At 47.7% G+C, this 25808-nt stretch overlaps 1 protein-coding gene across 1 annotated transcript in view; it reads left to right on the top strand.

The window, feature by feature from the left end:
* The window catches only part of MYO7B (myosin VIIB), a 94103-nt gene that overhangs the window by 22437 nt on the left and 45858 nt on the right, over window positions 1-25808 (top strand). The window contains exons 5-13 of the mRNA XM_058549740.1: window positions 1648-1769; window positions 4873-5015; window positions 5712-5825; window positions 7630-7783; window positions 9994-10070; window positions 11226-11345; window positions 11647-11789; window positions 14209-14419; window positions 15115-15250. Of these exons, the coding sequence (XP_058405723.1) occupies window positions 1648-1769; window positions 4873-5015; window positions 5712-5825; window positions 7630-7783; window positions 9994-10070; window positions 11226-11345; window positions 11647-11789; window positions 14209-14419; window positions 15115-15250 (1220 nt within the window). The remainder of the gene's footprint in view (window positions 1-1647; window positions 1770-4872; window positions 5016-5711; window positions 5826-7629; window positions 7784-9993; window positions 10071-11225; window positions 11346-11646; window positions 11790-14208; window positions 14420-15114; window positions 15251-25808) is intronic.

Genomic DNA, 25808 nt, shown 5'->3' with positions numbered 1-25808 from the left:
TCCCCACAGTCCCGGGGGTAGGGCACAGATGCACCAGGCCCCGACTCTGGACATTTTGATCTGGATTGTGGACATTTTGATCACAACTTTCTTTGTTTTTTTTTTTTTGAGAAGATCAGCCCTGAGCTAACATCCACGCTAATCCTCCTCTTTTTGCTGAGGAAGACCGGCTCTGAGCTAACATCTATTGCCAGTCCTCCTCCTTTTTTATTTTCCCCCGAAGCCCCAGTAGATAGTTGTATGTCACAGTTGCACATCCTGCTAGTTGCTGTATGTGGGACGCGGCCTCAGCATGGCCGGAGAAGCGGTGCGTCGGTGCGCGCCCCGGACCCCGGCCGCCAGTAGCGGAGCGCAGGCACTTAACCGCTAAGCCACGGGACTGGCCCCTGATCACAACTTTCTTAAAAATTAATATTTTCAGAAGAAACAATATTTGAGATTTGCTTTAAAATAGTACAGGAGGGGAAACAAAATTGGCCAGGACTTGAAGCTGGGAATGGGACTGTGGGGATTCATTATACAAACTGTAAAGTGCAGGAATCCCCTGGGGATCTTGTGAAAATGCAAATTCTGATTGAGCAGAGCTGGGTGGAACCTGGGAGTCTGCATTTGCAACCAGGTGACACCGCGCTGCTGGCCTGTGGACCATACTTTTATCAGCAAGACATTGCACTATTCTGCCTCCATTTGTAATGTTTGACATATTCCATAATAAAAATAATTTATAAAAAAGTAGCATTTAAGCCTTAGCAATAATAGTAAAATTAATCACTGCAAACCTGAGTCTGTGCCATGTGCCAGACACAAGTATATTTTTAACTAGTTAAATGCCCTAAGTAATTTTTAAAAACTAGTTTTCATATCTCACCATAGTGGAATTAATATATATTCACTACGAAAATTTTAGAAAATTTCAGAAAAATATTCTCAGAAAAAAATTGCTAGACATTTTTGGAGGAAAAGGCTTCCCCTACCCACTTGGTTAAAATTCTACTAAATAGTACCAACATTTGTCCCTTAACTGTAACTAGTAAGCGTTGCCCATGCTACTGCCAGCTCTGTACAGACTTGGTTTTAATGGCTGCATAATGTTCTCTGACTGGATAGACCATAATTAATTTCCCTCATTTATGGTACTTCTAATTTTCCACAATTGCAGTGATAAATAAATAATGTTTTAATGAGCAGAAAGCTTTATGGAGAAAACTTTTTTCTGATTTTAGGATTATTTTCTTACACCAAAAGCAGGATAATTCTGAAGGTTTTTATACCTATGCCAAATTTCTTTCCAAAAGGACTGGTGGAGGTTCCCCTCTGGCCCACATAAGCTCACTGCTCATGGAAAGGATGTTACCCGGAGGCATCATGTCGTCTAGTCTTGTTCATTCATCTGCAGTCACCATGCCAGTGACCCTGGACCGAACCAGATATGACCATGCCTGCCAGGGGCTCACAGCTGAGCAGGGTAGAAAAGACAAACACACCAATAACTAACACAATGTAGATAGTCTGAGACCCACAGGGGACTTCAGGGAAAATGCGGTGGCATTTCTGCACAGGGAGAGGGTGGCCCTGTGCAGATTGGCCCAGAAGGCAGGCCTGTGGTTGTTTTCTATTGACTGACATCCCTGCACTCCCTCTCTGCAGCGGCGAGTCTGGGGCGGGGAAGACGGAGACCACGAAGCTCATCCTGCAGTTCCTGGCCACCGTCAGTGGCCAACATTCATGGATTGAGCAGCAGGTCCTGGAGGCCAACCCTATTCTGGAAGGTAAGTGGTCACCGTCAGGACCAGCCCTCCTCCCCAGGCCCTGCGGGCTGGAACCTTCCCGCCACGAGGTGCCCATGGGGAAGGACAAGATAGGCCATACACTTTCAGCAACTTCTCAGAATTCCTCAGGACACAAAGACAAGAATGGGATGGATGGTAGTGTGGGGGCTCCCAGGCAGCACAAAAGGAAAAACTGATGACCTTATGAGCTTTCCTTAAGTGTCCTTTCCGAAGGATCATAACAAGTATTCCTTTAAAAAGGGCTCCAAGATGCAATCAATTTGGGAAATGCTGGTTGTGTCAGTTTGGGTCCTGTGGGAAGCAGTTGCTGAGCTGGAGTTAGGACTGCAAGAGAGGGGTCACCACTTTGCAAGATGAAGGGGGAGGAAGCAGGAAAGGGCAGGAAAAGCCTCTGGGTGGGATGCTGCTAGGACACTTAGGAAAGAGCAGAACTGGGCAGGATGAGATTCAAGCTGCGATGCGGATTGACAAGGCCAACACCATGGGAAGCTCCAGAGCAAAGAGCCCCTCAGAGGAGTCCTGCATTAGGCCCACGCCAGTCCTGGGGACTCCTCTCACTCAGTCTTTGGTGGGGGAGGCCCAGAAGCGTGTGACCTCAGCCTCAAGGCTATCAGCCACTGGTGAGCATGTTCTCCCATGCTTTACACACAGTAAAAATTCATTTTTTGATATATAGTTTTATGAGTTTTGACAAACTCATATAGTCATATAACCCCCAACCTAAAGACATAGAATGTTCCCATCACCCCAAAAGCTTCCCTCATGCCGCTTTGCAGTCAACTCTCTTCCCACCTCCAGCCCATGGCAACCATTGATTTGTCTTTTTTTCCCTATAGTTTTATCTTTTTCAGAAGGTTGTATGAATAAAATCATACAGTTTGTAGCCTTTTGGGTCTGGCTACTTTCATTAGCATAAAGCATTTGGGATTCTTCCATGTTATTGCCAGATCAAGAATCCATCCCTTCTATTACACCACACAGAGGTACCACAGTTTGTCTACTCACCAGGTGAAGGACATCTGGGTTGTTTATAGCTTTTAGTGATGATGAATAAAACCTTTATAAACAATCACCTACAGGTTTTTGTGTAAACATATGTTTTTCTCTTGGATAAATATGCAGGAGTGAAATTGTTGGCTCAGATGGTAAGTGAGCCATTTAACTTTGTCAGAAACTGCCAAAATGTTTTCCAGAGCAGCTATACCATTTTGCATTCCCACCAGCAAGTGTGCAAGTTCTGGTTGCTTGGTAGAGGTATCTCCTCATGGTGTCAACTCACGTGTCCCTAATGGCTAATGATGTGGAGCATCTTTTCATTTCATGTGCTTGTTTCCCATCTGTATATCTTCTCTGGTGAAGTATCTGTTTAATTTTTTGCCCATTTTTTAGTTGAATTGGTGCCTTATTAGTGAATTTTTAAGAGTTTGTTATATATTCTGGATACAAGTCCCTCAAAAGATGTGTTTTGCAACTATTTTGTCCCAGTCTGTGGTTTGTCTTTTCATCCACTTAGCAGTGTCTTTTGTAGGGCAGAAATTTTGGATTTTGATGAAGTTCAGTTTATCATTTTTTTTCTTTTACTGATTATGCTTTTGGTGTTGTATCTAAGAAATCTTTGCCTAACCCAAAGATTTTCTCCTATGTTTTCTTCTAGATGTTGTGCAGTTTTAGGTTTTACATTCAGGTCTATGATCCATTTTGTGTTAATTTTTCTATGGGGCAAGGTATAAGTTGAGTTTCTCTTTCTTCCCTTTCTTTCTTAGTTCCTTCCTTCCCTCTGTCCTTCCTTCCTTCCTTTCTTTCTTCTCTCCTTATGGATATCCAATTATTTTAGCCCCATTTGTCAAAAAGACTGTTCTTTCTCCATTGAATTGCCTTTGTACCATTCTCTAAATCAATTGACTGTGTGGTTCTATTTCTGGATTCTCTTTTCTGTTCTCTTACTCTCTCTGTCTGTCCTGTCACATTTACCATGCTGTCTTGATTTCTGTCGCTTTTTAGTAAGTTTTGCAATCAGGTAGCGCATGTCCAATTTTGTTCTTCTTTTCCAAACTTGGCTATTCTAGATCCTTTACTTTTCCATATACATTTTAGAATCAGCTTGTCAATTTCTACAAAAAAAAGAAAAAAATGCCTACATCAAGTTCTTTCTTAAAAAGAAATCTGCCACTGGGTTCAGAAATGTTAAGCACGCTTCTGAACTGTAGTGCTTCTCAGAGCCTCTTCTATGCACTAGCATCCCTCAAGGGGGAGAGAGTGCGGTGTTTGCCAAACCTGTTTGACAGAGGAGCCCTTTTCCTTGGTCTCGTGGGACTAATGCTGTCTGGCAGTATTTTCAAACTGTATCCCAACCCACCAGTGGGTCATGAAATAAGTCTTTTAGAACAAATTAAGTAGCATAGAATAGGAAATACCTAGCACATTGCTCTTGGTAAGAACTGTACTGAATATTTTCTTTTAACTATGCGTGCAGGTGGGAGTGTGCACGTACTAGGACACAGTGCCAAGGATCTCTGTCACTGAGGGTCACACGTGAAAAGCTTGCAGAAACAGCTGTGTGGAATGCACTTGGGATCATACTGCAGCCCAAAGACTTCCTGGCTGACCTCCTCTTCTATGCCCGGGCCTGTGCCCGCTCTTGCCACCCTTCCTGCAAGGCCTCCACTCTGCAGCCTGAGCAATCTTTCTAAAACGCAAATCTGTCCCCTCACTCCCTCAGAAGCTTTCCTATCTCCCCATCACCTGCAGAACTAATTCCAAACTTCTTAGCCTGGCATTCAATGCTCTGTGCTACTAAGCCCCACCTACTAACTAGTTCCAACTATCTTCCACTGTTTTCCTCCTGTATCCTATGCTCCAGCCAAATTTCTCACTCTGCAAGCATACCCCATGCTTTCTGACCTCTAAACATTTACCTGCACTTTGCCTTCCTCTCAGCATACCCTTGGCTGCCACCACTGTCCAGTGCAATCCTACCCATCCTTCAGTTCTGGGCTCTGCCACCTCCTCTGAGAAGTCTTCCCACTAAAAGTACATTTTCTCCTCTCTCCTCCCATCACGGGCATCACCCTCTGGCCCTCAGCCTTTGGAAATGCCAAGACAATCCGAAATGACAACTCAAGCCGCTTCGGGAAGTACATCGACATCTACTTCAACCCCAGTGGGGTGATCGAGGGTGCGCGCATCGAGCAGTTTCTTCTGGAGAAGTCCCGGGTCTGCCGGCAGGTGAGGCGTCCACCTGCCACACTGGTCTTGGGGAAACCTCCACCTGCCCCAGGATGGGGAGTCAGGGGACTGGGGAGGCTTCCAAGAGGGGTCCCCTTCCATCACTCTCACCCCTCCTGTCCTCCTCCCCAGGGACACCCCCTCCCCATACCTCAGTAGGTCTTAGTTTGCTGCCACTGAACTCTGGCCTTACCCTGAGATGAGCCAAGGACCCTGAGAATTGGATAATGATGGTCCTTCCCCAGTATTCAAGGAAAAGAAATGATTGGATTTTCCGTTTTGAATTTTCTATCCATATAATTTCCTTCATTCCTTGGTGCCTACTACTCCTCACCTCTACTAGAATTAATTCGGAGGCCAGGCAGTTCCCACCTGAGGCTTCCTCGCTTGTGACTTTGGGGAGGGTGCCTGCAGCGCTGCGAGGAGCAGTCGAGATGCAGGGAAGCCAGGAGAAAGGAGTGCGCTGGACATGAGGATGGCCTTTAGCACAGAGCTGTCGGGATGAGCCGGCCTTGGAGGCCCTGGATGAAGACATCCAGGCCGGGCCATCCGTCGGGCCAGTGCCGGAGCCACACCTGGCTGAGAGACCTTGGAGCGCAAGCCGGGACAAGGCTGGGGGAGGGAGACAGTCGAGGGCGGCAGCCTCAGGGGACTGCTTACAGGCTATCCGGGACGCCCTCCCTCCCTCCCTCCCAGGCCCCAGAGGAACGGAACTACCACATCTTCTACTGCATGCTCCTCGGCATGAGCACCGACGAGAAGCAGCTGCTGGGCCTGGGGACGCCCTCTGAGTACCACTACCTGACCATGGTGAGGCCCGCCCCGCCCCTTCCCTCCACTCCCTGTCCCGCATGGCCCCGCCCCCGCCTCGCCCCTCCCCGCCTCTCAATAACAAACGGAGAAAGAGGGAGGAGGGCTGGTGCCCACTTAACCCTTGGTCTACAGCCGCAGAAAAGCCCAGACTCTGGCCGGGCCCCTGAGGCAGGGACTGACAGTTCCTCTTCTCTGTTCCCCACTCCACCCTCTCTGTGTTTGGTACCCACTCTATGACTGTCAGAGACTTACGCTTGGACCAGCCCTGTGGCTTAGCGGTTAAGTGCGCGCGCTCCGCTACTGGTGGTCCGGATTGGGATCCCAGGCGCGCGCGCACCGACACACCGATTCTCTGGCCCGCTTCTCTGGCCATGCTGAGGCGGGGTCCACATACGGCAGCTAGAAGGATGTGCAACTATGACATACAACTGTCTACTGGGGCTTTGGGGAGAAAAGGGGAAAAAAAAGAGGGAGATTGGCAATAGATGTTAGCTCAGGGCCAGTCTTCCTCACCAAAAAAAAAAAAAAGAGACTTACCCATGACTTCCTGATCTCCCTCTGAAGCCATGGTCCTTCCCCATAAACGTCCTCTCACCTCCAACGGGCAAAAGACTGGTCATGCAGTAAGTCATGGGGAGTAGTCTCCACCCCTCTCTTTTCCCAGTTTCATTCCAATCGCCCATCCTGTGGTGCCCCTAGAACTCCAAATCCAAGAAAGCAAGGCCCTTGTTCTTGCCCTTGGCTGTGTCCCCACGCATGGAACGGTGCGGCACAAGCAGCTGTCCTGCTCATGTTCACTGACAAGGGAATGGATAAGTCCATCTCTCCAGTCTCTTTCCTGCTAAGCCCTCTCTTCTATGTTCACTTCCTCAAGGCCTTCATCATCTTTTGCCCAGCCCACGGCAGTAGTTTCCTCTCAGGTCCCCCCTGTGCCAGGCTTGACCCTCTAATCTATCATCCACTCTGTAGAACTTCCACAGTGCAAGCCTGACAGATCACCTCTGTGATTACAATTCTTCAGGGGCTCCCTGTGGCTCCTTGGCATGTGTTCCAAGTCCCCCCAGATCCTACCATCTGCCAACCTCTCCCCCCTCAACTATGACCCCAGCCTTCTGGTAATCCGGCCCCTGCCCCCACCTCACAGGCTAGCTCCAGCTGCCTTGACCACCATCTTCTGGGCACTGCTTTGAAGCTCAGCATGTGGGACCAGCTCAGGCGCCTCCTCCTCCAGAAAGCCTTTCCTCACTTCCCAATAAGGCTGGCCCTGCCCCTCTTTGGTCTCAGCACCTGTAACAGCCTCTGACAGCATCATTTGCTTCCTGCCCTCCCTCCTGAATGAGGAGCACACAGGACAGGGCTAGATCTCTCCATTTCTGAATTCCCAGCAAATAGCACAGGCCCTGGCACATGGTGAGCCTTGGAAAATGTTTGTTAGAAGAATAAACCTATGGTATTCCCTAGAAAGGATAAGGCAGGTGTTACTATGGATGGGTGACAAATAGAGGCTCAGAGAAGCTTAATCACTTGGCTGAGGCCACACAGCTACCAAGTGCCAGCAATGGCTGCAAAGCCCAGGCATGCTGTGTCTATGGCATCATGATTCCACCTCTGGAAGTGTATTTTGTGTATTTTCTGAGCTTAGGCCTCCATGTGGCCCCTCAGAGTCCACCCAGAGCCTATGTAGTGTCCCTTATGAAGGCCTTTGGCTGAGTCACTGAGGTATCTCTGCCTTGCTGGCCCTACAGTGGAGGAGGTGGGACATGGGTTGGCCCCTAGAAACCTGAGGTGTCCTGTTCTGCAGGGGAACTGCACCTCCTGCGAGGGGCTCAACGATGCCAAGGACTACGCCCATGTCCGCTCGGCCATGAAGATCCTCATGTTCTCTGACTCCGAGAACTGGGACCTCAGCAAGCTGCTGGCAGCCATTCTCCACCTGGGCAATGTGGAGTTTATGGGTAATGCTGTTTCTGGCCAGCTGCGCCCCTGGGGAGGAAGAGTGTGTGGCTGGGACGGGAGGAGGAAGAAATCTCTGAGGGTTCTCACCTGAAGGGCCTGCTGAGGTCATGTGGTCTAACCCTGGTCTGGAAAAATACATCTGAAAAATTCATCTGTGATCTTGGAGGGAGACCTCGTGGGGTTAGGGGTAAGGTGTCAAAGCTTAGGTTCCTCCAAAGGTGAAGACTCTGATCAATTACACTCTGCTTTTAGCTGGGACCCCAAAGGGGTCCCCTCAGGGTAAGAGTGAACCAGGGTAAACAAAGCCAAACGTGAACTGGCAAACCAGCTTGTAAGTAGCCAGGTGGCCTGGGAATTCATGCACCCTGGCCTGTCAGGGCCTGCAAGCATCTGACAGAAGGTACTGACAATCCTCTCTGGAAGAAAATAGCATCGACCTAGATGACAAATTACAGTTGTCAAACACAGCATTCAGCATGCATCCAAAAATAAATAGGAACAAGGAAACAAGATACCATGAGCAAGAACCAGCAGAAATAATAGACATCAGAAATAGATCCACAAAGATTTCAGGTTTTGGAATTACTAGATACAGACCATAAAGCCCTATGCTTCAAGAAAAAGAAAAGCCAAGCTTGAAAATTTAGACAGGGAACTGGAAACTATGAAAAGTGACATTACAGATTTTAAAAGGAACCACATAGAAATTATAAAATTAAAAAGTAAAATAACTAAAATTAAGAACTCAATGGATGAATTTAATAGCCAATTTTATATACATGAAGAGGGAATGTGTGAGCCAGAAGAAAAATCCAAAGAAACTATGTGTACACAGCATGCAGAGGCAAAAGGATGGAAAATATAAGAGTGAGTAGGAGACCTATAGGACACAGTGAGAAGATGTAGCATACATTTAACTGGCGTCCTAAAAGAAAAGAGAAAAAGTGGGCATAGGCAATATTTGAAGAGACTATGGCTGGTTCTAGAACTCATGAAAGACACCAATTCACAGAGCAATGGGGAAAGGACAGACTTTTCAATAACCTGTTCTAGAGCAATTGGGTGTCCACATGGAAAACATGAACTTGGACCACAATCTCACACCATGTAAGGAAATCTACTCCCGGCGAGTTGTAGCCGGGGTGACATGTAATCTATCAACAGAACTGGGCACTGCTGCTGGTGAAAGATGGGTGCTGATGAGCAGCAGGACATCAGTACTCGGAAGAGTTATAAATGTGTTGTTGAGAAAGGAAGCCAGGCACCAGAGAATGCAATTCGATCACACTTACAGAAAATTCAAAACAGGCCAAATTAAATGCTACAAAAGAATGCAGATAGATCACACACAGGTAAACAGGTAAAATTAAGTGCTGTTTAGGGATTAATTTGTAGGTAGTAAAAAGATAAACAAAAAACAAGGAAGTGACTTCTGTGAAAGTTGGGAGAGTAGTTCCCTCTGGTGGAGAAGAACATGATCTTAGGAGGAAAGGACCTGGGTTGGGGCTTTGGGTGTTGGCAAGGCTCTGTCGTAACTTTACTAGTGGTTACACAGTGTTGACTTAGCCATTATTCATTATAACATGCCTTTGGGTTTTATGCACTTTTTTACGTCTGCTTTATTTTACAATTTTTTAAAGTTTAAAAAAAAACGTACAGAAACAGCACTCCTCCTTCCCCCAGACTGGCAGCCCTAAGTGGGAGGTTGCTTTGAAGAGGAGGAGCTTGAACTGGGGAGGCCCGTCAGGAGACTCGCCGCAGAGCTGGGCCTGGCTTACTGTCGTGCTCCGTTGATGTTTGCTTGTTTGACTAGATGCATAAACGAAAGCCCAGGTTCTATGGACAGCGGTGTGGATTGAAGGGGGCTGCTGGCTCATCTTCCCCTTAATAGACCCCACCCGGCTCCCACCAGCACCAGGCTTCTCCCTCCATATAAGCCCGCATTTCTTCAAACTTCCCTTTGACCCCAGGCCTTGATCTCATCGAGCAGTGGGGAAGTAGTCTGTTACATTTGTTCACAGCTAAGGTGCTGATCATCACCAAGGAGAGGATCCCTAAGGGCCATCTGGGCGAGGCAGTGCCTCACGCCCAGGAATGATTGTCTCTAATGTACAGACCGGGGGCTGCCCCAGGCCCGGGGCCTTCCTGGGGCCTCTGTCCCATCACTTCAGGCTGCTTTGCCACTCAGGGTCACTGCTTCTGTCTGCAGCCGCGGTCTTTGAGAATCTGGATTCCTCGGACGTGATGGAGACGCCTGCCTTTCCCACTGTGATGAAGTTACTGGAGGTAGCCTGGCCGTTGTGTCTGCCAGCTTCTATTTTTGTGAGGGGCCCCAGGGGCCTGGGCTGACGGACCCCTGACTCCTGATTCTCATAGCCCTTTCCAGTCTCCCACTCCTGCCTCCTCACCCCTCTCCCAGGCTCTCAGCTCAACTCCTGCGCCCTTCTACAGGCTCTGGGTGTGGGATCAGGGTGGGGCAGTGTGAGCTAATCATTACCCAAGTAGTGAAATGACCAGTCTGGCTTTAATACAGGTTTCTTCCCTTTGCTCCCGGCCCTCCTGCTCTTCAGGGGCCTTCAGTCAGCATCCTCACTCTCCACCCACCCAGTCCTCAAGCTCTCCCCACTCATCCATCTAACCCAGTACTCTTACCCTGGACCTTCCCTAGCTGCCATCAAAACATCCCTGCCCTGTGTCCTCATCCCCAGGAGTTCTCCATGAGTTGTGCTATTCTGGGAAAGCGAAATGTGCTCATACCGTTAGCCCTCCCCGTTATTACAGAGACCGCATGGAGCCTCGACTTGGAGGAATAGCAGCAGGCCCTGGGTGGGGAAATATCTTTGCACTGGGGACATTGTAATGTCCTCCACATCACACCTCATTGACAGTTCTGGTGGGAAATTAATAGAATCAGAAGCAAAAGAAAAAAGCAATCGTATCAGGCACATTTTGCTGCTTAAGTTCTTCATTTGGCTCAGGGTTCTGAGGAGCTTTGGGGTTTTGCCGACTCAGTCTTCTCTGCGTGGTGGGGGGACTGGCCCGTCCAGACTCCTGTTGCTCCCTTAGGCCTTCAGCCTCCAGGCAGGAGTGACTCTGGTTGGGGCATATCCAGATGCTAACGGCCTAGCCTCAGAGTCCGTTGTTTTCCAAGTTCTGTCTGATGGCACCAGCCTCTTCCCCAGCCCCCAGGAGACCAGCACATGGCTGGTCAACCAAGCAGCCTGCATGCTCGGGGCCCACTTAGCTGGTGCATCCTTCCTGAACATTCTGACACCCCAGTACTCAGACCAACCCTGGGCCAGGCCCCACCCGGGGTCCTGACTCTGGCCCCAATCTGGCCTGGCCCTAGTCACAGGCCTCTCCCACCCTCACACATGGCATACGCTGGTCAGAGTTCTGGAGCCAGGCTCTGCTGCGATGCCAGCCCCACCACCTCCCCAGGTGAAGCACCAGGCACTCCGGGACTGTCTAATCAAGCACTCCATCATCGTCCGCGGGGAGTTTGTCACCAGGCCCCTGAACATCGCCCAGGCCGCAGACCGGAGGGACGCCTTTGCCAAGGTGCAGAGCTGCAGGAGAAGGGGCCCACGTGTCTATCTATTGAGCATGGCTCCTTGCCTTGTTGATGGAGAGGAGGAAAGAACAGAGATAGTTGGGCAAGTCCCAACTCTGCCAGTCTTCTGCCTGGTGACGGTGGGCTTCCTGGCCTCTCTGGGCTTGGTCTCTTGCCTTTAAAGTAGGGATAATATCCCTCAGTAGGTCCATGAGATCCAGGGTGCATGCAGCCTTTCCAGGGAGTTGGAGAAAGGGGCAGCCTTCCTCCTGTGCTTCAAAGCCGTGGACTTTACCCCTATCTCCTCAGGGCATCTATGGGCACCTGTTCCTGTGGATTGTCAAGAAGATCAACACTGTGATTTTCACTCCACCTGCCCAGGACCCCAAAAATGTGCGAAGAGCCATTGGCCTCCTGGACATATTTGGCTTTGAAAATTTCCAGAACAATAGGTATGAAGATCTCAGTTCACCTGCTTTCAGAAACTGAGCAAGCTAGAGGGTAGTAGCCATTCCTCCCCCGCTGGCCTCTTACTTCCACTCACAGATGCCAGGGTGGGTCCACTCAGCAGGCCCGAGTCTCTGCAGTGAGGTGGCCTCTGCACCTCCCCCAACACCCACAACACATCTGGAGAAGGCCATGTTGCTAAAAGCATCCTGAAAGCCAGGCTGAGGCCCCAGCATTTGTCACCTTTCTTGAGCCATCTGCTCTCCTCATGAACTAGAGTGAATTATCACATGAAGTTAGGGGGAAAATGGAAATCAATAATATCAATTCAACTGCATCTTTAGGTGGGATATCATACTAGGGAATAGGGGGAAGGTAAGGGATTTGTGGACCATCCCTGACTTTTGAGTTTGGTGGACTAAGGTGAGGCAGGTCACCTCTGACCCAGTGTCCCAGCATCCCAACCGGAGGCTGAAGAGCTGTAACCAAGAGGCAGGTCAGAAAGGTGATACCCTGCTGTGGCTGTGGTGGAGGCTGGGGGTAGGGAAGACAAAGGGGGTGAAGGGAGCCAGGCAGTGGAGCCAAATAAGGACAGGTGATGCTCTGGGGCTTAGCAAGTGGCAGGAGGAGATCAAATGAGGAAAATGAGGACCGAGGGACAGGCAAGCAGGAAGTGTTCTAGATGCAACCTAGCCTGCACATGTGAGCCTCGTTCATTTAAAGGGCTTGGCAGGACAGAGCCTTGGATTGGCTCCAAGTGGAGGCCTCTAGGCCCTGTTAGAGGAGCCAAGGGGTGGCCTGACCTTGGCATGTCCCTGCCCAAGGCTGTGTCTACAAGTGAAGTCTGAGAAGGCCCCTTGGAGAGCCAGGATTGTCAAGACATAAGCAATTCCGAATGCAAGCACACTGGGATTGCAGCCTCCCAGGACCAGCTGGGCAGGCAGGTGGGATGGGGCAGGGCTGGCAGAACGAAGCCCAATGTGAAGGGAGCTCTAAGGCACAGTAAATGCAAATGTGATTCAGATCATTTGTTTTTGTCCTCAAGAGGGACAGTTGAGCAGACCAAGCACACCTTGGGCACCTTGGAGGTGCATGAGTAGTTGGTTGTGGGGGTTCTGGCCATTTGTGCAGGGACCCCTCCCTGAAGGAACCGTGAGCTGGGTTTGTGACGGGCTGCAGTCTGTGGGTCTGGGGAAGGAATGCCATATTGCTCAGTCTTGCCTTCTGCAGGTGTGCATTGAGCACTCTCCAGGCATTGTGTTGGGAGTGGGGAACATGGCGGACCTGTTCCCTTACCTCTTGGGTTAACAGACGTTGAACAACCAGTCTCAGGTGTGATGAAGTTTTGCGTAAATGGGCAACCCATCCTGAGGAAGAACTGCCTGAGTGAGACCCAAAGGATGAGCAAAACGAGCCAGTTCCTGAGGAAGGAGAGAAGGGGGGCATCAGACATGTGAAGACTCAGAGATAGGAAAGAGCTGGGTGCCTTCACACGCTGAGGAGTCCAGAATGACCGGGGCCATGCCCTCCCCGGAAGAGATCGGCAGGCTTTCTGCTGTCTGTCTGGATCCTGAAAACAACGGGAAGGTTGGGAGGAGGATTCAGAGCAGGCAAGAGCGTGATCAGATTCGCACATCAGAAAGCTCCCTCTAGTGGTGTGTGGAGAATGATGTGTGGGGCGAGGCTGCAGGCAGGGAGAGCCATTAGGAGGCCATTACTGTGCTCCCAGTGAGCAATGAGGGTGGCCCAGACTAAGGTGCGGTGGTGGGAGTGAAAAGAAGTAAACAGGTCAGAGTGCTATGTTAGAGCATGGGCCAGACTTTGGCAACTGATTGGAATTGGGGCGGAGGGGGAGAGGCCTCCCTTCCTCCCCAGGCATGACTCCTCAGTTCCTGACGGGAGCCAGGGTGATGAGTGAGCGGCCATTTCCCAAGGTGGGGAATCCAGGAGGAAGAGCAGGTTGGAGGACCAGGGCGGGGGTAAGGAGTACGTCTGATTGATGCAAGTCATGCCGGATCTCTAGAAGCTCTTCTCTATCCCAAAGCCACTTGCCCATGGGGCTGGGTTACTACAGGACACTCAGTCCCCGGAAGATTGTCTTTGTGTCAGGACAGGCAGGCCTGGCAGAGGACTCTCTAGAGGACTGTAAGGAGCCAAAGGCATGGACTGAATGACATGCTGAGCCTTCTCGTTTCTCTTAGTCTGTTTGCCACGGGGTGGAGGAGCTGATGGTGGTGGAGGCAGAGAGAAGAGGGGGGTATGCCTCTGCGTGTACATGGAGGCTCCCTGTGTACGGGGACATGCATCCATGCACACACAGGTATGGCTGTGTGCAGTCGGCTGGTGGCCCTGTGGATCCCACCACCCTCAACAGGGACCTAGCTAACCCTGCTCCATGCCTGGGTGGTGGCCTTGCCTCGACAGCTTCGAGCAGCTGTGCATCAACTTCGCCAACGAGCACCTGCAGCAGTTCTTCGTGCAGCACGTGTTCAGCCTAGAACAGGAGGAGTACCGCTCAGAGAACATTGCCTGGGATTACATCCACTACACCGACAATCGGCCCACTCTCGATCTGCTGGCCCTCAAGCCCATGAGCATCATCTCCCTCCTGGACGAAGAGAGCCACTTCCCACAGGTGCGGCCCTGGGCCTGCTGACCCTCATGGAGACCGCACCCATGAGTCTCCTCTTCAAGGTTGGGAAACTCCACCGGGGTGGCCTGTTTGTTCCCAGCGTTGCTGAAACCTCTGCCAGGAATTAGCACCTGAGCCCCATCCTAATGAGACCCTCCTCTCCTTCAAGGCCCACCTCAGGCCCATCTCCCGCAGGAAGGCCTCTTGACTCTTCCCTCTCTCCCACTCCCCAGCAGAATGACATCTTAGCCATTGATTGCTTAGATTCAAGAACACATCCCGAGAGGGGGCTTGTTAAACACCCGTGGACCAAGGGCTGCAGAGGGTGCAAGAGAAGGAAACGCGTTCCTTCTCGCTCTCAGGGAGATGGACTCCGAGTGCAGTCAGTAAGAGCTCTGAGTCCAGGGAAGGGAGCAGCCAGGGCTAAGGTACCTGGACAATTGTGGGGAAGGGTGGAGCAGGAGAGCTGGCGGTAGAGGCCGGCAGCCCCCGTCTGTGCTCCTGGCTGGGCCCTCACTCACTGTGACAGGTCGCTGACCCCAGAGCGTCAGTCTCCTGTCTGTAGAAAGGCCCTCGGTCATTCTGAGCCCAGCTGCTCTGCCCCCCTGAGGAAGCCCCTGAGCCCTGTGGGTGTGCCAGCTGACCTCCTGTGGCGGGACTCTGGGACCTCAGCCCATAGGGCATCTGCGTTCTTCCAGGGCACAGATACCACGATGCTGCAAAAACTGAACAGTGTCCACGCCAACAACAAGGCCTTCTTGCAACCCAGGAACATCCATGATGCCAGATTTGGCATTGCCCACTTTGCTGGCGAGGTGTACTACCAGGCAGAAGGTAGGTGCAGCTCCTCCGCACCCCTTCCTTCCGAACCTGGATCACTCCAGGGGGGCCACAGAAGAAGGCTGAGAGGACTAGGACATTTTGCAGAGCTAGCAGTGGGGCAGAGGGAATGGAATGCACTAGGCACATTTTGTTTTGTTTTTTTTTGGTAATAATTGAGATATAATTCACGTACCACAAAATTCACCCATTTTAAGTGTACAACTCAAAGGTTTTTAGTATATTCACAGAGTTGTGTAACTGTTGCCCCAACTTTAGAACATTTTCACTGCCCCCCCCAAAGAAACCTCTCATGGCAGTCACTCCTCATTCCCCCTTACCTGCCCCAACCCTGGGCAACCTCTAATTTCTGTCTCTATGGATTTGCCTATTCTGGATGTCTCAGATAAATGGAACCATGCAATATGTGGTCTTTGTGACTGGCTTCTTTTCACGCAGCATGATGTTTTCAAGGTCCATCCATGTTGTAGGATGTGTCAGTACCTAGTTTTTTTATATTGCAGCATAATAGTCCATGACATGAATATACCATATTTTGTTCATCTGTTTATCAATTGATGGACATTTGGGTTGTTTCCACTTTTTGGCTATTGTGAATAATGCTGCTATGAACACATGTACAAGTTTTTATGTGAGCATATATTTTCACTTCTTTGTGGTATCTACCTCAGAGAGGAATTGGTGGGTCACATGGGAACCTGTTTAACTTTTTGAGTAACCACCAAACTGTTTTCCAAAGTGGCTGCACCATTTTACATTCTCACCAGCAATGCACGCAAGTCCCAGTTTCTCCACATCCTCACCAGCACGTGTTTTTGTCTGTCTTTTTGATGATAGCCATCCTAGTGGGTTTAAAGTGGTGTCTCAATGTGATTTTTTTTTGTGTATGTGAGGAAGATCAGCCCTAAGCTAACGTCCGTGCTAATCCTCCTCTTTTTGCTGAGGAAGACCAGCTCTGTGCTAACATCTATTGCCAATCCTCCTCCTTTTTTTCCCCAAAGCCCCAGTAGATAGTTGTATGTCACAGTTGCACATCCTTTTAGTTGCTGTATGTGGGACGCGGCCTCAGCATGGCCGGAGAAGCGGTGCGTTGGTGCACGCCCGGGATCCGAACCCGGGCGACCAGTAGCGGAGTGCGCACTTAACCGCTAAGCCACGGGGCCGGCCCCTCAATGTGATTTTGATTTGCATTTCCTTGATGCCTACTGACGTTGAGCATCTTTTCTTGTGCTTATTGGCCATTTTTGTACCATCTTTGGAGAAAAGTCTATTCACATCCTTTGCCTATGTTTTGATTGAGTTGTCTTTTTATTGTTGAGTTATAAGAGTTCTTTATATGTTCTGGATATAAGTACCATATCAGATTTATAATTTACAAATATTTTCTCCTATTCTGTGGGTTATCTTTTCACCCTCTTGATAGTGTCCTTTGAAGCATAAAAGTTTTTCATTTTGATGAAGTCCACCTTATCTAGCTTTTCTTTTGTTGCTCATGCTTTTGGTGTCATGACTAAAAAACCATTGTCTAATCCAAGACTTACCCCTATGTTTTTTTCTAAGAGATTTTTAATTTTATCTTTTACATTTAAGTCTTTGATCCATTTGAACTAATTCTTGTACATGTTGAGATAGGGTCAGGAGTGGTTTTGATTGGAGAAATAAAGGCCTGGGGTGATCAACCATTAGTGTGCTTAGAAAAGTGAGACAAGTGGCCAGTATGCGGCTGCGGTCAGGAACACGGGGTCAGCAGCCACAGTGTCACTGTCTGTGGCTTGTGTGGAGAAAGAGGGAGGTGCTGTGGTCTGTTTACCTGGAAACTGGAAGTCAGGGCTGATCCGTGCACGCTTTTCAGCTGGAGAGACAAGGCAGCAGGAAGGGTTAGTATTTTACATAGAAATGCTGAGGTGTTGGGAGGTCAGGGGATCATTTCCGTGCAGAAATGAGAAGGTGTGGTGGCTCCCTCATAGTTCCCACCAGATCCTGGCTTTGGGGCTCTTCAGAAACGGAGGAGCCAGAGCCAGTGGGACTGCAGGGTCCCGGAACACAGAGAAGATACTGAGTCCATCCCAACCTCCATGGGTAATTCAAGATCAAGTTTTATTTTTTGAAGTGACATGAAACTTTCATGTATGCTGAGATTAAGGTAGTTTCTTTCTAGACTTTCTGAATGCAAAATTCTATTAATGTTCATTAAAGCTGAGCCTGCTGGTTTTACTTTGGGTACCTGCTGTGCTGATGACCTAAGCCCCACTTAACTCTGCCTGTTGGGAGGCTGAGCCCAGTGCTGCCTCAGCCTTCCCCTCCCTCTGAGGACACTGGGGTGGGGAGGCTCTGCCCTGGCCTGAGTGGCACAAGAGTGCCACCAAGTAAGTGTCTGCTGGCCCCCCATCTGCCCAGGGCAGCCTCCCCAGCACATAGCTGGGGGAGGGGCTTGTGTGCTGCCGTCCTCACAAGGCGGCCCTAGGAGCTGCCCTTGGGCCTCACAGTGCACACTTGCTCTCCCCACTCCCAGCTCTGTGAGGGCCGCAAGTCACCCCGGAGCTCATGGTGCAGTCCCCTTCCTCTCACAGGCACTGGGGGCAGAGGTGGGGGAAACAGGCTCCCTTCCCTCTCCCACCCTGGACTCAGTCTCCCCAGACCCCACACCAGTCTGTGCAGGTATGCACAGAGTGCCTCACTAAAAGGTGGGGTGACTTAAAGAGGGGCAGAGTGGGAGAAGAAAGGCAGGGTCGTGTCCTTGCAGGGTCAATCCTCAGAGTCCCAGGAGTGGAGCCCTTCAGCGGGGCCCCCGCCCTCATCTAGCCCGGCTTTGGGAAGCAGCTCTTCTTCAGTGCCTTCTCAGTGTGAGTCTGCGCCCCGCTTTAGGGAGTCCATTCTACCCATGGCAAGGGTGGCAGGGGGTGTACTCTCAGCCCCCAAATCCATACCCGTGTTACTTGCTGGGGCTGCCATAACAAAGTTCCACAGACAGGTGTGGAGATTTACTTTCTCACAGTTCTAGGGGACAGAAGTCCAAGATCAAGGCGTTGGCAGGATTGGTTCCTTCTGGTGTCTCTCTCCCTATAGATGACGTCGTCTTCTGGCATCTTTGCTGTCTCTGTGCCTATCTGTGTCCCAACCTTTTCTTCTTATAGGATATCATACATGATGGATTAGGGCCCACCCTAATAGTCTCATTTTAACTTAATCACCTCTTTTTTTTTGTATTGATGTCTTAATAGTTTATGACATTCTGAAATTTTGGTTGTACATTTTTGTTTGTCAATCACCATATATACATGTCTCCCTTCACCCCTTGTCCCATCCCCTACCCCTGTTGCCCCTGGTAGCCACAATACAATTTTCTCTGTCCATGTGTTGGTTTATATTCCACATATGAGTGAGATCATATGGTGTTTGTCTTTCTCTTTCTGGCTTATTTCACTTAACATAATACCCTCCAGGTCCATCCATGTTGTTGCAAATGGGACGATTTTGTCTTTTTTTATGGCTGAGTAGTATTCCATTGTATATATATACCACATCTTCTTGATCCAGTCATCAGTGGAGGGACACTTGGGTTGCTTCCACTTCTTGGCTATAGTGAATAATGCTGCAATGAACATAAGGGTGCATAAGCCTCTTTGGATTGTTGGTTTCAGGTTCGTTGGATAGATTCCCAGTAGTGGGATAGCTGGATCATAGGGTATTTCTGTTTTTCATTTGTTGAGGAATCTCCATACCGTTTTCCATAGAGGCTGCACCAGTTTGCATTCCCACCAGCTGTGTGTGAGGGTTCCTGTTTCTCCACATCCTCTCCAACATTTGTTGTTTTTTGTCTTGGTGCTTATAGTCATTCTAACGGGTGTGAGGTGATATCTTAGTGTTGTTTTGATTTGCATTTCTTTGATGATTAGTGATGTTGAACATCTTTTCATGTGCCTATTGGCCATCTGTATATCTTCTTTGGAAAAGTGTCTGTACATTTCCTCTGCCCATTTTTTGATTGGGTTGTATTTTTTTTGTTGTTCAGTTGTGTGAGTTCTTTATATATTATGGAGATTAACCCCTTGTCGGATATATGTTTTGCAAATATTTTCTCCCAGCTGGTGGATTGTCTCTTCATTTTGATCCTGGTTTCATTTGTCTTATAGCAGCTCTTTAATCTGATAAAGTCCCACTTGCTTATTTTTTCTTTAGTTTCTCTAGTCTGAGTAGGCACGGCATCCGAAAAGATTCCTTTATGACCAGTGTCAAATAGTGTGTTGCCTATATTTTCTTCTATGAGTTTTATAGTTTCAAGTCTCACCTTCAGGTCTTTGATCCATTTTGAGTTAATTTTTGTGAATGGCGATAGCAGATGGTCCACTTTCATTCTTTTGCATGTGGCTGTCCAGTTTTCCCAACACCATTTATTGAAAAGACTTTCCTTTCTCCATTGTGTGTTCTTAGCTCCTTTGTTGAAAACTAGCTGTCCGTGTATGTGTGGTTTTATTTCTGGGCTTTCAATTCTGTTCCATTGATCTGTGTGTCTGTTTTTGTACCAGTACTAGGCTGTTTTGATTACTATTGCTTTGTAGTATGTTTTGAAGTCAGGGATTGTGACGCCTCCAGATTTGTTCTTTTTTCTTAGGATTGCTTTAGCTATTTGGGGTCTTTTGTTGCCCCATATGAATTTTAGTATTCTTTTTTCTATTTCCATGAAGAATGTCATTGGGATTCTGATTGGGATTGCATTGAATCTGTAGATTGCTTTAGGTAATATAGACATTTTAACTATGTTTATTCTTCCAATCCATGTGCATGGGATGTCTTTCCATTTCTTTACGTCATCATTGATTTCTTTCAATAATGTCTTGTAGTTTTCATTGTACAGGTCTTTCACCTCCTTGGTAAGATTTTTTCCTAGATATTTTATTCTTTTTGATGCAGTTGTAAATGGTATTATCTTTTTGAGCTCTCTTTCTGTTAGTTCATTATTAGCATACAGAAATGCAACAGATTTTTGTAGGTTGATTTTGTACCCTGCGACTTTGCTGTAGTTGATTATTTCTAATAGTTTTCCAATGGATTCTTTAGGGTTTTCTATATATAAAATCATGTCGTCTGCAAATAGTGAGAGTTTCACTTCTTCTTTGCCTATTTGGATTCCTTTTATTCCTTTTTCTTGCCTAATTGCTCTGGCCAAAACCTCCAGTACTATGTTGAACAGGAGTGGTGAGAGTGGGCATCCCTGCCTCATTCCTGTTCTCAGAGGAATGACTTTCAGACCTTCCCCATTGAGTATGATGTTGGCTGTGGGTTTGTCATAAATATCCTTTATTATGTTGAGATTTTCCTTCTATACCCATTTTGTTGAGAGTTTTTATCATAAATGGATATTGTATCTTGTCAAATGCCTTCTCTGCATCTATTGAGATGACCAGGTGGTTTTTATTCTTTGTTTTGTTGATGTGATGTGTCACTTTGATTGATTTGCGGATGTTGAACCATCCCTGAGTCCCTGGTATAAATCCCACTTGATCATGGTGTATGATCTTTTTAATGTATTGCTGTATTTGGTTTGCCAATATTTTGTTGAAGATTTTTGCATCTATGGTCATCAGCGATATTGGCCTGTAATTTTCCTTCTTTGTATTGTCTTTGTCTGGCTTTGGTATCAGGGTGATGTTGGCCTCATAGAATGAGTTAGGAAGTGTTCCATCTTCCTCTATTTTTTGGAATATTTTGAGAAAGATGGGTATTAAGTCTTCTTTGAATTTTTGGTAAAATTCACTGGAGAAGTCATCTGGTCCTGGACTTTTATTTTTGGGGAGGTTTTTGATTGCTATTTCAATCTCTTTCCTTGTGATTGGTCTATTCAGATTCTCTATTTCTTCTTGGTTCAGTTTTGGGAGGTTGTATGAGTCTAGGAATTTATCCATTTCTTCTACATTGTCCAATTTGTTGGCATATAGTTTCTCATAGTATTCTCTTATAATCTTTTGTATTTCTGTGGTATCTGTTGTAATCTCTCCTTTTTCATTTCTAATTTTATTTATTTGAGCCTTTTCTCTTTTGTTCTTAGTAAGTCTGGCTAAGGGTTTGTCAATTTCGTTTATCTTCTCAAAGAACCAACTCTTTGTTTCATTAATCCTTTCTACTGTTTTTTTGGTCTCAATTTCATTTATTTCTGCTCTGATTTTTATTATCTCTCTCCTTCTGCTGACTTTGGGCTTTGTTTGTTCTTCTTTTTCTAGTTCTGTTAGGTGTAATTTAAGGTTGCTTATTTGGGCTTTTTCTTGTGTGTTAAGATCGGTTTGTATCACTATGAGTTTCCCTCTCAGGACCACTTTTGCTGCATCCCATATGAGTTGCTATGGCATATTTTCATTTTCGTTTGTTTCCAGATATTTTTTGATTTCTCCTTTAATTTCTTCAGTGATCCATTGGTTGTTCAGTAGCATGTTGTTTAGTCTCCACATCTTTGTCACTTTCCCAGTTTTTTCCTCGTAGTTGATTTCCAGTTTCATAGCATTATGGTCTGAAAAGATGCTTGTTATGATTTCAATCTTCTTAAATTTATTGAGACTTGCTTTGTTTCCCAACATATGGTCTATCCTTGAGAATGTTCCATGTGCGCTTGAGAAGAATGTGTAGTCAGCTGTTTTTGGATGGAGTGCTCTGTATATGTCTACTAGGTCCATCTCATCCAGTTTTTCATTTAAGTCCACTGTTTCTTTATTGACTTTTTGTCTGGATGATCTATCCATGGATGTCAGTAGGGTATTAAGATCCCCTACTATTATTGTGTTCTTGTTAATATCTCCTTTTAGGTTTGTTAATAGTTGCTTTATGTACTTTGGAGCTCCTATGTTGGGTGCATATATATTTATAATTGATATGTCTTCTTGGTGGAGTGTCCCTTTTATCATTATATATTGCCCTTCTTTGTCTCTCTTAACCTGTTTTATCTTGAAGTCTACTTTGTCTGATATGAGTATGGCAATACCTGCTTTCTTTTGTTTACCATTAGCTTGGAGTATTGTCTTCCATCCTTTCACTCTGAGCCTGTGCTTGTCTTTATAGAGCTGAGATGTGTTTCCTGGAGGCAGCATATTGTTGGGTCTTACTTTTTAATCCATCCTGCCACTCTGTATCTTTTGATTGGAGAGTTCAATCCATTTACATTTAGAGTAATTATTGATATATGAGGGCTTAATGTTGCTGTTTTGTCTCCTATTTTCCGGTTCTTTTGCTTTTCCTTTGTTTCTTGTCCCATGTGTTTTGGACTGCCAATTCAGTTTGGTTGTTCTGTCTTATGACTCTTCTAGTTTTCTCTTTGTTTATCATATGTGATTTTGTTCTGATTATTTGTTTAGTGGTTACCTTGAGGTTTGTATAAAAAATCTTGTGTATGAGAGAGTCCATCTTATTTCCTTATACTAAGTCTATTCGATCTCTTTCCTCTTCCCCTTCTAAGTTATTCTTGTCACACATTATTCTATCTTGTGCTGTGGGTGTGTGTTTACAGTGATGAGGTTATTTTTATTTTTGATGTTTTCCTTCCTTTGATCTTTGATATTGGTATTTAAGTGGTTGCTAACCTATTCCGGTAAAGATCTACTATTTTTCTGATTTTGTCTACCTATTTTTCTCCTTGATCCAAGCTTTGTATTCCCTTTCTCTTCTTTTTTTCAGGCCTGAGGGCCTTCTTGAGCATTTCTTGTAGTGGGGGTCTCGTGGCCATGAACTCCCTTAGCTTTTGTTTATCTTGGAAAGTTATTATTTCTCCATCATATTTGAAGGATATTTTTGCTGGATAGACTATTCTTGGCTGAAAGTCTTTGTCTTTCAGTATTTTGAATCTGTCATTCCAGTCTCTCTTAGCCTGTAAAGTTTCTGTTGAGAAATCCGGTGAGAGCCTGATTGGAGTTCCTTTGTATGTTATTTTTTGGTTTTGTCTAGCTGCCCTTAATATTATTTCTTTGTCATTGACTTTAGCCAGCCTTACCACTATATGCCATGGAGTGGGCCTTTGCCTGCTGACATATTTAGGCTACCTGTTGGCTTCACTTACTGGTATTTCATGCTCCTTCCCCAGATTTGAGAAGTTCTCAGCTATTATTTCCTTGAATAGGCTCTCTGTTCCTCTTTCCCTGTCCTCTTCCTCAGGAATACCTATAATTCTTATGTTACATTTCCTAACTGAGTCAGAAATTTCTCAGAGACTTTCTTCATTTCTTTTTAGTCTTAGTTCTCTCTCCTCCTCCACCTGGAGCATATCTGTATTCCTATCCTCTATAATGCTAATTCTTTCCTCCATATTGTCAGCTCTGTTCTTTAAGAGTCCAGATTCTCCTTTATCTCCTCCATTGTGTTCTTCACCTCCATCAGTACTGATTGGTTTTTCTTTATGATTTCAACCTCTTTTGTGAAGAAACTCCTTATCTCGTTGAATTGTTTATCTGTGTTTTCTTGTATTTCATTGAGCTTTTTTATGATAGCTATTTTGAATTCTCTGTCTTTTAGGATTTCCACGCCTTCAGGGTTGATTTCTGGGTGCTTGTCATTTTCCTTCTGGCCTGGCGATTTAATGTACCTTTGCATTGTGGTTCCTGTATTCGCTTTGTTTTTCCTCATTCTGGAAATATCTGGTTGCAGTTTCCACCTGCTGCCACCATGTGGGGGTTAAGGGCTGTGTAATCTGAGCCCCCTGTGCTCCACTGCAGTCGCCTGTGCTCCACCCCTGCTGCTCCGTGGCCATGGGCCACCTGCGATCCGCCCCTGGCTGCTCTGTCTAGTCGGCTGAGCTGTGGTGTCGGGCATGCAGGGAGGGAGGGGTTCTCTCTTTTGCCCACTGGGTCCCTGGGGTGGGGGGTTCCTCGCTTGCCTCTCGTTATCCACTCTCCTGGGTTGCTCAAATGTTGATGGCACCCCTGCAGCAGTTCTGAGTCCTCTGTGTGGGAGTTTCCCACTAGCTGAGGGAGCCCGAAGAGCTATGGTTTCACAGCAGAGGGCCGCCCCTCCCCCTCTCTGGGAGCATGTGGGCCGGAATTGCGGATCTGATGGAGAGGGAGAGGATTTCTCCTTACCTCTCCCCACTTCCTCCGGGGACCCCAGCATGTCCCCTCTCAGATGTGTGGCAGTGTGCGTCTTTCCAATGTCCCGTTTTGCTGTGTAAGAGTCCCTTGTTGGTCTGTGACTGTCCCTTTTGTTGTATCTTATTGGGGGAAGAGATTACGGGAAAGCTCACTCTGCCATGATGCTGACATCACTTATTCACCTCTTTAAAGGCCCTATCTCCATGTACATTCACACTCTGAGGTATGGGGGGTTAGGGCTTCAACATATGGATTTTGAGAAGACACAGCTCAGCCCATAACACTGCCCCTCCCCAATTTCTGGAGGCTCAGTCTTATCTGGAGGGACCCCTAGCCCTACCAGGGCCTTCCAAGGCCCCAGGGCGGGGCTAGCAGAGGGGCCTTGGGGCTCCCAGGCCTTCAGGATCTCCTTAGTGACTTACAGACATGCTTGGTTCCTAAACCTGTCCTGTCAAAGCACACACACATGCTCACATATGCACACACCATCCTTGGAGCCAGTGAGCCAAGTGGTGTTTAACTCCTTTCCTCTTCCATATGGACTTCCAGGAAGAGCAAGTTACCCACCACCCTCTTGTTGGTTTCTCAGGGGGGCTTTGAAGTGGCCACTCTTGCATACACTGGGCATTGGGGGAGAGGGATGCAGATTCTCCCAGAGCTGCCTCTGAGCTCAGGGCTGAGGGCAGGAGTAGCTGTGCCTTTCTCTCCAGGTTGGAAGCTCCCCGGACATTATCAGGTTGCCAGATTTTCAGGAACAGGAACAAACAGGAGTTATTCGGGCTGGAGGATCTTCATTTTCTCCTTTTCCTTCCTTTCTTTTTATAGCTCCTTTATGTAAATAAGCAGTTGCCCAAATCAGACTTGCCCAAGGTCACCCAGAAACTTAGTGGGCCAGAGCCCTGATGAGAGCCCTCAGGCATTTCCCTGTGGGAAACTGAGACTATGTACTGAGTGGCCACACTGTCTGCTATGGCCGATAGTCGGCACCTGCAGGTTTCTGGAGGTTACGGGGATGGCTGGGATGGAGGGGGATGTTGAAGGGAATGGACTCACTCCTGACCATGGTCACCTGGCCATGCTCCCAGGGAGTGCCACAGCTGGTGGAGGAGATGGAAAGTCCTCAGACCATCCCTGAACTGAGCCATAAGGCTCATGATAAAGGCTGCACGGGGGGTGGCAGGAGCCCTGAGGAGGCCCTCGCTCCACCTGTGGGCCAGGAGAGCCTCCTGGAATAGATGAGGTGGTCTTGAAGAATGAGCAGGAGTTGGCCTGGGTGGTTTGGGAGGGAAGAGTGCCCCAGGACAGCTCGTGGAAGCTGGAGGTGTGGGAGAGCTGAGACCTTCTGGGCATGTTTTGGCACCGGTGGAGTGCAGGGAGGGGGGCAGGCTGTGCAGGAGATGAGAGAGGAGGAGATGGAGGTGAGGAAGAAGGCATGCCCCAGTAGCGGAGGGGCAGAGAAAGAGTTAAGCAGGAGTGACACAGCACTGCAC

The sequence above is a fragment of the Diceros bicornis genome, chromosome 10 (assembly GCF_020826845.1).
Source record: "Diceros bicornis minor isolate mBicDic1 chromosome 10, mDicBic1.mat.cur, whole genome shotgun sequence".
Classification (NCBI taxonomy): Eukaryota; Metazoa; Chordata; class Mammalia; order Perissodactyla; family Rhinocerotidae; genus Diceros; species Diceros bicornis.
This window is presented reverse-complemented; position numbering and strand designations above follow the sequence as displayed.